The sequence below is a fragment of the Leptodactylus fuscus genome, chromosome 5, assembly GCF_031893055.1.
Source record: "Leptodactylus fuscus isolate aLepFus1 chromosome 5, aLepFus1.hap2, whole genome shotgun sequence".
In the NCBI taxonomy this organism is placed as follows: domain Eukaryota; kingdom Metazoa; phylum Chordata; class Amphibia; order Anura; family Leptodactylidae; genus Leptodactylus; species Leptodactylus fuscus.
In genome coordinates this window covers 207,130,134-207,143,661 of record NC_134269.1, presented here as the reverse complement: position 1 = coordinate 207,143,661, position 13,528 = coordinate 207,130,134, and the positions used below count along the sequence as shown (strand labels likewise).

Sequence of the window (13,528 nt, the reverse complement as noted above, 5' to 3'; positions counted from 1 at the left end):
AAAAGGGAAGAAACATCTTCAAGGATCACAACATTTTACCGTACATTTCTCTTTACACCAGAGCCACAATCTTATGCAACGATCAATTCCCAATGGTGTAAGTCTTTGTACTATGTCTTGTACAGTGCGGAACGTATAGCACTCGTGAGGTATGACTCAGGGCTTTCTTCATACCGCATCCTTACCACTCCATAGACACCTGGATCCATCTCGAAACCTTCCTCTTGTTTGCCTTCCATTAGGGTAACAAAGCCAGCCAATAGATAATAGAGGGAAATGGAGGTATCTGATGTCAAATGATATTTTTTTTCCATTTCACAGGAGATGTCAGATTTTAGGATCGTGTTTCATATTAGCATTGACAATGTTTTTGTTGTTTTTGTCGTGTCCATCAATGAAAAATTTCCTCCGGCTTTGAAACTCCGCAGGAACAAACAAGAAACCATTCTACTACATGACATAAGGCTGAATCTGCGGGATAATACCATAAAAGCTATGGACATAGAAATAGATGTGGAATACACTTTAGTTAACATTAGAATAGGTGCCGCCATCTGGAATATCTGGGCCCCATATGGACAAATGGTCGGGGCAACTTGTGGGCCACTTTGTGGGCATTGCAGACTCGTATACTTCTTCAGAAGCAAAGAGACTCACAGATTTTTAGTTGAAAGAGAATAATATAATCGTTTCCATCTCTTCAACCCATTGGGGTCCATATGTTTATCTGTGTGAAATGAGGGACGCCATATTGGGAACCTGGTTTGCCCACTATTACCTATTACAGAGGACATTACTTGTCCTCTAACACTGGCCATGTTCTATACCACCGGAAAGCTGACAATTTGCTGAAATATTGGTGAGATTTTGGTGCTGTTAATTTCGGTACTGATATCCCTGTACTGTCAGGGGTGTTGGCCTTACAGCCTTGTCATCATTGGGCGGTAAGGCATGCCCCTCCCCATAGTACGCTTCTATCAACTTTTACTGTCGGAGGGAGTTCCTTACCACCTAGCAATGATGAATTACTGGGATATTGAGACCGAAACTATTAGCACCAATATCTCTGCAACTGGGGAACATATCGGCAAAGCTGATAGCACGTTTCCAGCATTATATAACACACCTAAGTAGTAAAACATGTCAGGTCCTATTTCAGTCACCCTTTTTATTTTTGTACATGAAAATGTGTAACTCTCATGGTGGGTCACAGGTATTATTTTCATTTTTTTAATTTTAGATATTGTTATTATTATTATTATTATTATTAATAATAATAAACATCTTTTCTTTAATTCTTTTTTTATTCTTTCTTATTCTTACTTCCTTCCTTTCATCCTTCCTTCGTTCCATCCTTCCCACTTCCTTCCTTCCCTCCTTCCCTCCCTCCTTCCCTCCCTCCCCCTCCCTCTTTCCTTCCTTCCTTTCCATTTCCTTCCTTCATTCCCTTCCTCCTTCCTTCCTTCCCACTTCCTTCCTTCGTTCCCTTCCTTCCCACTTCCTTCCTTCGTTCCCTTCCTCCTTCCTTCCTTCCCACTTCCATCCTTCGTTCCCTTCCTCCTTCCTTCCTTCCTTCCTTCCTTCCTTCCCACTTCCTTCCTTCGTTCCCCTCCTCCTTCCTTCTTTCTCACTTCCTTCCTTCGTTCCCTTCCTTCCTTCATTCCTTCCCTCTTCCTTCCTTCATTTCCTTCCTTCCTTCCTTCCTTCCTTCCTTCCTTCCTTCCTTCCTTCCTTCCTTCCTTCCTTCCTTCCCTCCTTCCCTCCCTCCTTCCCCCCTCCTTCCTTCCCCCCTCCCTCCTTCCTTCCCTCCTTTCCTCCTTCCTTCCTTCCCCCCTCCTTCCTTCCCCCTACTCCACACCACATATTTTTATCATTTTATCATTTTCCTCCACATAGGGTTTCAAGTATGTGACTAAAGAACACGAGTGCTGCGGAACATGTAAGAGAGCTGTGTGTGAACAGGAGGTGATCTCCAGAAGGAGAGGAGACACTTTGGGATCAGAGACTGACAAGCGCTACTATAGTGTAAGAGAAAATACAGACAAGTGTCCATTGTTTTTCTATTATGTCTGTTCACTACATAAACTTCTACTATAAAGTCATATACTTACATATTTCAGGGTTTTTAAGTAACCTATAAAGTAATTCTGAATTATTAGAAGGAGCCCTAACTCTAGATCCCACATGTATAAGCCAGGGCACCCCTGGAGGACCCAGCCTTATGTGGACAGTATATTGATTTCAATAGGAAGGGTGTAATACTTCCTTTCTCCTGTAATGGTGCTGTAGTCAAATTAAACACTTGGTGCTAGGATGCCCCGCCTATTACAGCCAACTACTGGGGTTCCTATCATCTCCTGTTATTTACAGTGCTGTCATGCTTACTCAGATTGAATGCTGTCTATATATATATATATATATATATATATATATATATATATATATATATATATACACACACACACGTATATATATTTAATTGTATTTTACCATATTTGGGTCATTGCAGGTTGGTGCAAGGTGGACGTCTCCCTATGATCCCTGTATCATCAATGAATGTGCCCAGGTGAATGGAGAAGTCTTCACACTGCAGAGAAACATCTCCTGCTCTGATATAGAGACCAAGAAATGTCCGACCGGCTTCGAGCTGAGCTGTACACATGGCTCAGAGTGCTGTCCCGTCTGCCAATGTGGTAAGAACCATCTCTTTCACTAGCGTGGACCTTGAAAGAGAGCCTTAAAGGGGTTGTCTTAGTCTATAGTGATGTCATTGAGGGACCATCAATAACATGCTGGAGTCTAGATTTCCTAAGTATTAGGGCCCAGTATGGAGGACCCAGTTTATCCAAATAATACATTTACACTAAACGTAAGTCTGGCCACAAGTTTCTTACTAGCTGAACATCAAAGTCAAACCAGCTCTTTATTTCAGACTGGGATTACCCGGAGGAGACAACCCCTTTAAATGGGTTTATAGGGTTATAGGCATCTGTACAGGGGCCACAAGCTCCTCCTCCCTTCTGTATACGACCTCTCACCGATATCTATGGACAAAGGATAGTAGAATACGGCCATATTACATATCTGTAGTGTAACGCGGACCCCATAACTGACTATCAGGCCTGGGACATAACTCAGAATATAGGCCAAACCAGCATCTTCTCTATGTGCAGACACATTGGATTTTTGCCCCTTGGCAGTGCTCAGCAGGGTACTGGTTGGGTAGCCTTGAGGCCTTTGATAGGTGGATAGGTAGGTGATAGGTGCTATTGCATAAAAAACATGAGTATTCTTGTCTACAGCATTAGACAAAGGGGGGCCCTTTAGGGGCCCCATGTGCTCCTGTTAAGGGGCCCATAAGTCAGTGATTGCATATAGGTCACGTACAATTATTGTTAGTCTGTACTGTATTTTATTAAGGTGATTCCAGATTTTTTTCTGACTAGTGTTTCATTCTCTTACATAGAACCAATTCCTGGCTGCCTCCTCAATGGCACCATTGTTGGGGTAAGTACTTAAAGGGGCCACTTTAGCTCTACCCATTGGGGTGAGGGGCCACATTCGCTCCACCCACACATTTTACAAGCCTACATTACCTCCTAGTTCACATATCCTGCTCTTCACATGTATGTCACTGGCAATAAAATGCACCAATCAGGATGTTAAGAAATCTAAGTGCCAACCCCCGAGGAACCTAAAATGGCTGAATACAATTCCTAAAAACTTTATATTATTATTTTTAATCTACTATTTGCTAATTTTTGTTAAAATATATGCTTTCCACACTTTTTTTTAACCCTTAAAATTTAGGTTAAACGACCAAGTTCACTTTTTTCGACATCATGGGGGCATTGAACCCTCGAAGAGACGGTGTCTGATAAAATGCAGACGGTATAAATATTTCTCAGGGTTGTGTAGAAATTAATTTTTCTTTTTTTTTAAGCTAAAAATAATAGCACAGATCAAGGGAGTAATTAAGATTGGCAGCAGATGTTTGGTTGCTAGGGATGGCAGTATTTATCCCGGGAGACACGATATCTCAGGTGGCTTCAAATGTGCAAGCGATTACTTAGAATGTACTGTGTCCCTTTTGCCATGTGACTGCACGCTCTCGCCAACATCTCTAGCCATAAGAATACTGAAAGACAAGTCGCCCTATCCCAAATGCTATCTGCTACATACATTGCTATAGGCTCTGTTCACATTTGTGTTGTGGCTTGCCAATACGTTATACAGAAGGTCTCCTCCATACTGTATATTAGCCGCCTGTACATTGGGCCACTCCTAGAGAACCTCATGTCCCTCATATTTTCATCCCTCAATAGGCTAGGCCTTACTGATTTTGGAGCAGTTGGAATTTTTCCTCTAGCCCCCACCGTTCCTGAGCAATCAGTGCAGTAAGTTTCACCGTCTAGACTCTCTAAGGTCAAGTAGGTGGAGTCAGGCCAGAGCAAGAAAAGAGATGTGAATTTAAGTTTTTACGCTGTCTCTTTTACAGTCTTTCGAGCTTTTACACTCCCTCTGATTGGTGCTCTGAGATCCTCCTCACCTTCCTTGCCTGCCCCTGCTTGATCACACCCACTTGACATTAGGGAGTCTAGTCTAGTTTTCAAGCACCAAAACTACCCAGCTCACCTCTATTGGATGTCCATTTTTCACCAGTGGGCACATGTGTCTTCTCTGATATCACGCGCCTTCGGCTCACACCTTAGGTGCATGGGGCGTGCCAATATCATGACACTTGATCAACCGTCACAATGGCGGAGTACCCACACGACTGTTGAGGCCCAATCATAGGGACACTGGGTAGGAATGCTGTAAGAAGTTGCAAGTGCCAATGGGTGAAGACAGGACCTCGAAAAAGAAGACCTAACGACCAGGAAAGGGGAGGATCCATGTTTTTAAAAATTTTGGTATACTCTGGCGTTTGAAAAGACGCTTTCTGCAGGACGAACCCCAAAAATTTCAGATTTGGCCGCCCTGAAATTTTTGGAAAAATTCAGAACAAACCCATTATGTTCATCTCTACTGTCTGCATTAGTAAATCTTCTCTATGATTGTTTGAGTGGTGGAAAAATCAAAAATTCAGCAAAATTTTTGCAAAAATTGACTAGTAAAGATGGATATGATATTAACCATTAATAGTGACAACATAAATCCTATGACGGTTATCGTTTCAGCCTGGGAAAACTTTATTGATAGACGAATGTTCCTCCTGTGAATGCAGCGTCTCCAGCGGACCCATTATGAGCTACAAGCTATCCTGTAAACGGATCCGTTGCGAGCCGTGTCCAGAGGTCGGTCCTTTACCCAGTAATATCTTCTCGGATCATATTTAGGAACATTGTCCCTAATCTGGTTAGTAATTTTTTGTTGTTTCGTTGTAGAACACAGTCTTACAGAAGACCAGCGGATCGTGTTGTGGTAAATGCGTAATGACGGCCTGTCCCGTCACCATGAAGAATGGAAATCGTGTCACCGTAGAGGTGAGAATTAAAGGGAATCTCCGCTATGGACAGAGAGTCTTCCAACTTTAAAGGGATCCTATCATTCAATCACTTTTTTTTCTCCCTACCACGTCGGAATAGCCTTAAGAAAGGCTATTCTTCTCCTACCTTTAGATGTCTTCTCCGCGCCGCCGTTCACCTAAAATCCCGTTTTTTCTCGGTATGTAAATGAGTTCTCTCGCAGCACTGGGGGCGTCCCCAATGCTGCCAGAGAACTCTCCAGCACCACCTCCATCTTCTTCTGGAACGAGGTCTTCACCACATTTTCTTCCGGTGTCGGCTTCTAACTTCTAGGCCTCGGGCCTAGGGCAAAGCTGACTGCGCATGCTCGTGGCCACAAGAAAAATGGCCGCTTACATACAGTCCTATGAAAAAGTTTGGGCACCCCTATTAATCTTAATCATTTTTAGTTCTAAATATTTTGGTGTTTGCAACAGCCATTTCAGTTTGATATATCTAATAACTGATGGACACAGTAATATTTCAGGATTGAAATGAGGTTTATTGTACTAACAGAAAATGTGCACTATGCAATAAACCAAAATTTGACCGGTGCAAAAGTATGAGCACCTCAACAGAAAAGTGACATTAATATTTAGTAGATCCTCCTTTTGCAAAGATAACAGCCTCTAGTCGCTTCCTGTAGCTTTTAATCAGTTCCTGGATGAAGGTATTTTGGACAAACAATTCAAGTTCAGTTAAGTTAGATGGTTGCCGAGCATGGACAGCCCGCTTCAAATCATCCCACAGATGTTCAATGATATTCAGGTCTGGGGACTGGGATGGCCATTCCAGAACATTGTAATTGTTCCTCTGCATGAATGCCTGAGTTGATTTGGAGCGGTGTTTTGGATCATTGTCTTGCTGAAATATCCATCCCCGGCGTAACTTCAACTTCGTCACTGATTCTTGAACATTATTCTCAAGAATCTGCTGATACTGAGTGGAATCCATGCGACTCTCAACTTTAACAAGATTCCCGGTGCCGGCATTGGCCACACAGCCCCAAAGCATGATGGAACCTCCACCAAATTTTACAGTGGGTAGCAAGTGTTTTTCTTGGAATGCTGTTTCTTTTTGGACGCCATGCATAACGCCTTTTTTTTATAACCAAACAACTCAATTTTTGTTTCCAAAATGAAGCTGCCTTGTCCAAATGTGCTTTTTCATACCTCAGGCAACTCTATTTGTGGCGTACGTGCAGAAACGGCTTCTTTCTCATCACTCTCCCATACAGCTTCTATTTGTGCAAAGTGCGCTGTATAGTTGACCGATGCACAGTGACACCATCTGCAGCAAGATGATGCTGCAGCTCTTTGGAGGTGGTCTGTGGATTGTCCTTGACTGTTCTCACCATTCTTCTTCTCTGCCTTTCTGATATTTTTCTTGGCCTGCCACTTCTGGGCTTAACAAGAACTGTCCCTGTGGTCTTCCATTTCCTTACTATGTTCCTCACAGTGGAAACTGACAGGTTAAATCTCTGAGACAACTTTTTGTATCCTTCCCCTGAACAACTATGTTGAACAATCTTTGTTTTCAGATCATTTGAGAGTTGTTTTGAGTAGCCCATGATGCCACTCTTCAGAGGAGATTCAAATAGGAGATCAACTTGCAATTGGCCACCTTAAATACCTTTTCTTATGATTGGATACATCTGGCTATGAAGTTCAAAGCTCACTGAGGTTACAAAACCAATTTTGTGCTTCAGTAAGTCAGTAAAAAGTAGTTAGGGGAATTCAAATCAATAAAATGATAAGGGTGCCCATACTTTTGCACCGGTCAAATTTTGGTTTAATGCATATTGCACATTTTCTGTTAGTACAATAAACCTCATTTCAATCCTGAAATATTACTGTGTCCATCAGTTATTAGATATATCAAACTGAAATGGCTGCTGCAAACACCAAAATATTTAGAACAAAAAATGATTAAGATTAATAGGGGTGCCCAAACTTTTTCATAGGACTGTAGTATTGTAAGAGGCCATTTTCTCGTGGCTGGCAGGCATGCGCAGTCGGCTTGCCCTAGGCCCGAGGCCTAGAGGTTAGAAGCCGCCACCGGAAGAAGATGTGGTGAAGACCTCATTCCAGAAGAAGATGGAGGCGGCGCTGGAAAGTTCTTTGGTAGCATTGGGGATGACTCTTGTACTGTTTGAGCACTGTTGGACCCACCCTCAGTGCTGCGAGAGAACTCATTTACATACCGAGAAAAACCGGGATTTTAGGTGCGGAGAAGACAATGAAAGGTAGGAGAAGAATAGCCTTTCTTAAGGCTATTCTGACGTGTTAGGGAGAAAAAAAAGTGATTGAATGATAGGATCCCTTTAAGTTGATCACAGATCGTCTGCTGTAGGGCTTCAATTTCCCTGCAGCGCCACCACAGGGGTAATGAAGCATTACAGGTATGGTTACAAGCAGTGGTAACCAGATGGAAGAACTTACAAAAATGACTGCTGCACCTGACTAATAAAGTTTGTCTGTAGCCATGGTGACTCATAGGTCTGCATTGGAACCATAGACACAAAACGGTGGTTGGTTTTTGCTTCTGCATTGTCTAACAATGATCTGTCCTTTCAGCCCAACGAAACGTTACGAGACGGCTGTAACAGTTACACCTGCAAAGTCAATGAGCAAGGTGACCTGATGTTGGTGACTAGCAGGACTACATGCTCGGACTTTAGTCGTGAGAAATGCCTGGCCGATGGGGTAAGCGCGTCTGTATTCATAAGCAAATGTTCATAGGGCCTTGTTTTTCTTATATGAAATCATAGGAAATGCCCTTGATACATTGATCATTAGCAATTGGGACTACTTGAATGAAAACAGAGGTTTGGGCAGTTTGCTGGTCTGGGGCATTCAAGCATATGTTAACTTCAATGCCAAGGAGGAAAGACATCAGCAATGATTTTAAAGAAGCATCTGCTGCTGCCCATAAATCTAGGAAGGGTTCGAGGCATTTTCCAAACAATTTGAAGTCCATCATTCTACAATGAGAAAGATTATTCACAAATGGAAAGCATTTGTGATAGATGACAATCTTCCCAGGACTGGACGTCCATCTGATGGTTCCTTAGGGTCCTCTTCAGACCTCTTATGGCCTCTGGCTGATGTCATGTGACCGGGTTCCAGCACCAAGGACTGTGATTGGTCATCAGGAGTTATGTGGGGCATGTGATGTCATGATACTGTCATGATATTTGCATAACCCATGTGATTGGTGTGAACCTTGGGCTCGTGATGTCAGTTAGAAGTCTGAAGAAGACACCAAAAGGATGCCAGGTGCTGCCAAGATGCCGAAGAGAGGTGAGGCAAGGTGAATACAACAGTTTGTTATTTTTACTCACCTCCCCTGAGCCTCCACTTATAATTGCACTTTCGGATTATGCCAAACCTCATGAATATTCGTTGAAATGAGTCTCTCTCTATTCATAAGCTATACTTAGTTTGTCACACAAAACTTCTCAATTTTGGCTACTTTTCTCAAATAAATAATGAAATGCTAGAATCTGTTACGTTCTGTGGTCTGAAGTTATATTTACCTCATTTTAAGACCTTACATGGACCAGATTTTTTAAATTATATCGTGACACATAAAGCCATAGATCTCAGAGAGGGAGGACGTGTTATTCTCATGGCTGTATGTTATCTCTTCTAGGGTAAAATTAAACAAATTGAAGATTCATGTTGTGAAACTTGTAAGTAACATCTATCTATCTATCTATCTATCTATCTATCTATCTATCTATCCTTCTATCTATCTATCTATCTATCTATCTATCTATCTCCTATCTATCTATCTATCTATCTATCTATCTATCTATCTCATATCTGTCTGTCTATCTATCTATCTATCTATCTATCTATCTATCATCTATCTATCTATCTATCTATCTATCTATCTATCTATCTATCTCATATCTGTCTATCTATCTGCTATATATCTAGTGTCACCAGAACCAGCATATCACCCCAGCCCTGCAGATAGATAGGTTACTGTCACCAGAACCAACATATCACCCCAGCCCTGCAGATAGATAGGTTACTGTCACCAGATCCAGCATATCACCCCAGCCCTGCAGATAGATAGGTTAGTGTCACCAGAACCAGCATATCACCCCAGCCCTGCAGATAGATAGGTTACTGTCACCAGATCCAGCATATCACCCCAGCCCTGCAGATAGATAGGTTAGTGTCACCAGAACCAGCATATCACCCCAGCCCTGCAGATAGATAGGTTACTGTCACCAGACCCAGCATATCACCCCAGTCCTGCAGATAGATAGGTTACTGTCACCAGAACCAGCATATCACCCCAGCCCTGCAGATAGATAGGTTACTGTCACCAGAACCAGCATATCACCCCAGCCCTGCAGATAGATTGGTTACTGTCACCAGAACCAGCATATCACCCCAACCCTGCAGATAGATAGGTTAGTGTCACCAGATCCAGCATATCACCCCAGCCCTGCAGATAGATAGGTTACTGTCACCAGAACCAGCATATCACCCCAACCCTGCAGATAGATAGGTTACTGTCACCAGAACCAGCATATCACCCCAGTCCTGCAGATAGATAGGTTACTGTCACCAGACCCAGCATATCACCCCAGTCCTGCAGATAGATAGGTTACTGTCACCAGAACCAGCATATCACCCCAGCCCTGCAGATAGATAGATTAGTGTCACCAGAACCAGCATATCACCCCAGCCCTGCAGATAGATAGGTTAGTGTCATCAGACCCCAGCATATCACCCCAGCCCTGCAGATAGATAGGTTAGTGTCACCAGAACCAGCATATCACCCCAGCCCTGCAGATAGATAGGTTAGTTAGACTTTAATGGGAACTGTGATTGTGCGATTATTCCTTCACTATATCTGTACATTTTCACACAGTATGTCAGTGATGGTAAGATGAATGACTTACGGTTATACTTTTTATGTACTATTCTTAGGTGTGGAGCCAGAATGCAAACAGGCCGCAGTACCCAAATATATTCAAGTTGATGACTGCGTGTCAGAGAGACAGCTGAGCATAATGTCATGTCAGGTAAGACCGAGGAGTGCTTTGATATGCGGTATAGAAATGTCTATAGAACCTATATATGTGTATAGGTATTTTGCACCACTTAGCATGATTTTTTGGCCAATGGACGCGTCCTCTTTATCGCATATTTGTTATCTCTATCCATTGCAGGGTAAATGCACCAGTACTTCCATCTACAATACAAAAACCCGCAGCATGGAAGACCAGTGCACCTGCTGCTCCGCTATCCAGACCGAACTGGTGAACGTTTCCCTCCGATGCACCAATGGGACCACAGTGGAACATGAAGTCACCCAAGCTACCAACTGCGAATGTGTGTCCCGAAAATGTAACAAATAAAAGCACCCAACTATTTTTGTATAAACTCCAGTCTTTGCATTGTGCCCATCTCTGTACCACAGCGTGACACATACAATTCATCGTGTCTATTAGACTTTGCCTTTTTTCTGCATTTTGAGCCTAAATGTCCTGAATGGTGGGAGTTGTCCTGAAAAAGTTACCTAAAAGAGCAAGTAAAACAGCTCCACCAATGGTCAGAGACCTGCAAAACATCACCTCTACTCATTTTGTGCAATTTTAAGGGTTTGAAATTTTAAAATTTCAATTTCTACTCATTTTGTGCAATTTTAAGGGTTTGAAATTTTCAAATTTCAATTTCTAGAAAAATGTCTTTATTTTTATGAACAGATAATTCTATATAACATAAAACATAGAGTTTTTTTAAAAATATTTTTACTAATTCATGAGTACTTTCATTTACATTTACTCCAAAAAGCTCAACCCATCTAGCTGTAAATGACGGAAATTGTCCTATGTACTGAAAGGATCGGAAATGTAACCACTGCCTTCCGCATAACCATCAGATGATCAATTCTGTCTGTTAAATATTAATGCTATGATGTCCTTCATGTTCTTTACTTAGCAAAAAAATACAAAGATATAAATAAAGTGAAGATAAAAACCCGACCATCTTTTCGTGTTCTTTCGCCACTGTGGTCATTCTGGGATCAACAGATGTTGACATTGGACCATGTTCGACCATGAAAAGTTGGTAGATCTAGTACCTTGTCAGATTTATACCAACAACACTTCATGTTCCCTAATCTAATGCACACCAAAGGTCCATCTATCGGGATCATCATGTGAACGACTCTGGAGAACCCCCATTTGAAGCCACCATAAGTCATTGTCTTCTTCCCATTGACTCCATATAATGGAGCATGTCATGTTTTTTTCTTCATGGGATCTGAAGGAGATTAAAGCACATACATATTGATGACCTGTCCTTAGGTTTTCTTAGGAGTGGTCTGATAGGTGGGAGTATGATAGCCAGACCCCCACCCATCACTGTTTGAAGAGACAGGTGATCGCTGCAGCCTCTTCACGGAATATCACAGTACCCTGCATTGCGTAGAGGCTGAGCTAGATCTCGCACTATAGTCCATTTTGGAGTTGGAGATGTCTTCTGATCACTGCTGTCACTACTTCTGGAATTATACCCCCACCGGTCATATATTAATGACCTATCCTAAGGATAGGACATCAGTAAAGATTGGCAATCTCTTAAGATTGTGGTGAGGAATGCCTCCCCTACTCCTGGCAGTAGTAGTCCTTAGACGAGTATAGGGGGCGTTCCTCACCACTCAGCATCATTGCTGGGCAGTAAGGAATGCCCCCTCTCACAGTACAGCGCAAAAGATGCTACTGTGAGGAGGGGTCTTCTTGACCGACAGTAATGGCACCGATAGTTCTTCAGCGGGGGCACAGAACGGGAAAGCCGATAGTGCACTGAATTCAGCGCACTGTTGTGAATTACACTATATGTGCCTGAGGACATGAAAAGTCCTCTTTAAGTGAAAAAACATTCAGACTCCCTTTCCAATACCTCTTTTGGGCCTCCTACAAGGTGTCTGGCTCTATCTCCTCTTCGCATCCGACACACCTGGATGCACCTGGCGTCATGATGTCCTACCTTGAGATATCTGAAAGCTCATTCCTGTCAGTTCAAAACCCCTATATACTCATCTTCTGAAGCTTACATGTATGTAACCATTGATAATGGGGAGACACTGCTTGGCATCGATTCGGCTGGGCAGATATAATTTAGTTTTTGATTAGTGCTGGGATTTCCTATTGGTAGAGGAAGAGAGAGCTGCCTGGTTCACATTCTACTAATGAAAAAAAATCTAACAAAAAGATCTGGTTAATTTACAATGGAGCTGAGAATATTTCCCCATATACATTACATTTTTTAGGAGTGAGCCAAGGAACATTTGTAGTTTTGATGTTCCGAACTGTTGGAAACTTCAGAATTTTTTTGCTAAGTTTGGCACATTTTTCACACTATATGTTATGTTACTTTATTACAAAATTTTCATTTTTCTTTCTTTTTCATCATTCTCAAGAATTTCTGTTAGTTTCATCAGTCTTCCGTCAGGTGGGCGGTCCCTGTCTGTCTGCTCCAGCCTTGAACTGCCCACCTGGCAGTAGTGAGTATAATTGTCCTGGAAGTGACAGAAGTCATTACTTGAGAACGGTGGGGGCTAGAGAAAAAAATTCAACTGCGCCAGATTCAGTAGAGTGGCACCTATTGAAGGATGCAAAAAGTTGGAGTTGGAAGGAATGGTGAAATTTTTTAGCTTAAAAATGTCAGGGCATTAAAGAGTGGACATTCCCTTTAAGGTAAATATTCCCCAATAGTTAAAAGGTAACACCTAATCCCATACCGTTTTACTCCTTTTTTAAGGTCGGAAAGGCTCTGTGATATCCACGCGAGCCGGCGATTACAAGGTAAACCTTTTAATATTTAAAGCAGGACTGTATCTTCGTATACCAAGTGTAACCTGAGATTAAAAAAAAAAAAAAACAAGATCTATAAAAGGTTCAACCCTCCACAGTCTATAGTAGTAGAGTTCTTATGACTCTACAAAGAGCATTGTTCTCACCTCGACAATACCACAATATTCCGAGAGCAGGA

The 13,528-nt window shown here is 42.2% G+C and overlaps 1 protein-coding gene across 1 annotated transcript in view; it reads left to right on the top strand.

Moving 5' to 3' along the window:
- The window catches only part of VWF (von Willebrand factor), a 93,047-nt gene extending 81,536 nt beyond the window's left edge, over positions 1-11,511 (top strand). Inside the window, exons 44-52 of the mRNA XM_075275106.1 lie at positions 1,897-2,025; positions 2,510-2,693; positions 3,467-3,507; positions 5,181-5,297; positions 5,388-5,486; positions 8,084-8,212; positions 9,162-9,201; positions 10,460-10,554; positions 10,702-11,511. Coding sequence (XP_075131207.1) covers positions 1,897-2,025; positions 2,510-2,693; positions 3,467-3,507; positions 5,181-5,297; positions 5,388-5,486; positions 8,084-8,212; positions 9,162-9,201; positions 10,460-10,554; positions 10,702-10,890 — 1,023 coding nt within the window. The 3' untranslated portion in view covers positions 10,891-11,511. The remainder of the gene's footprint in view (positions 1-1,896; positions 2,026-2,509; positions 2,694-3,466; positions 3,508-5,180; positions 5,298-5,387; positions 5,487-8,083; positions 8,213-9,161; positions 9,202-10,459; positions 10,555-10,701) is intronic.
- The last annotated feature ends 2,017 nt before the right edge of the window (positions 11,512-13,528 follow it).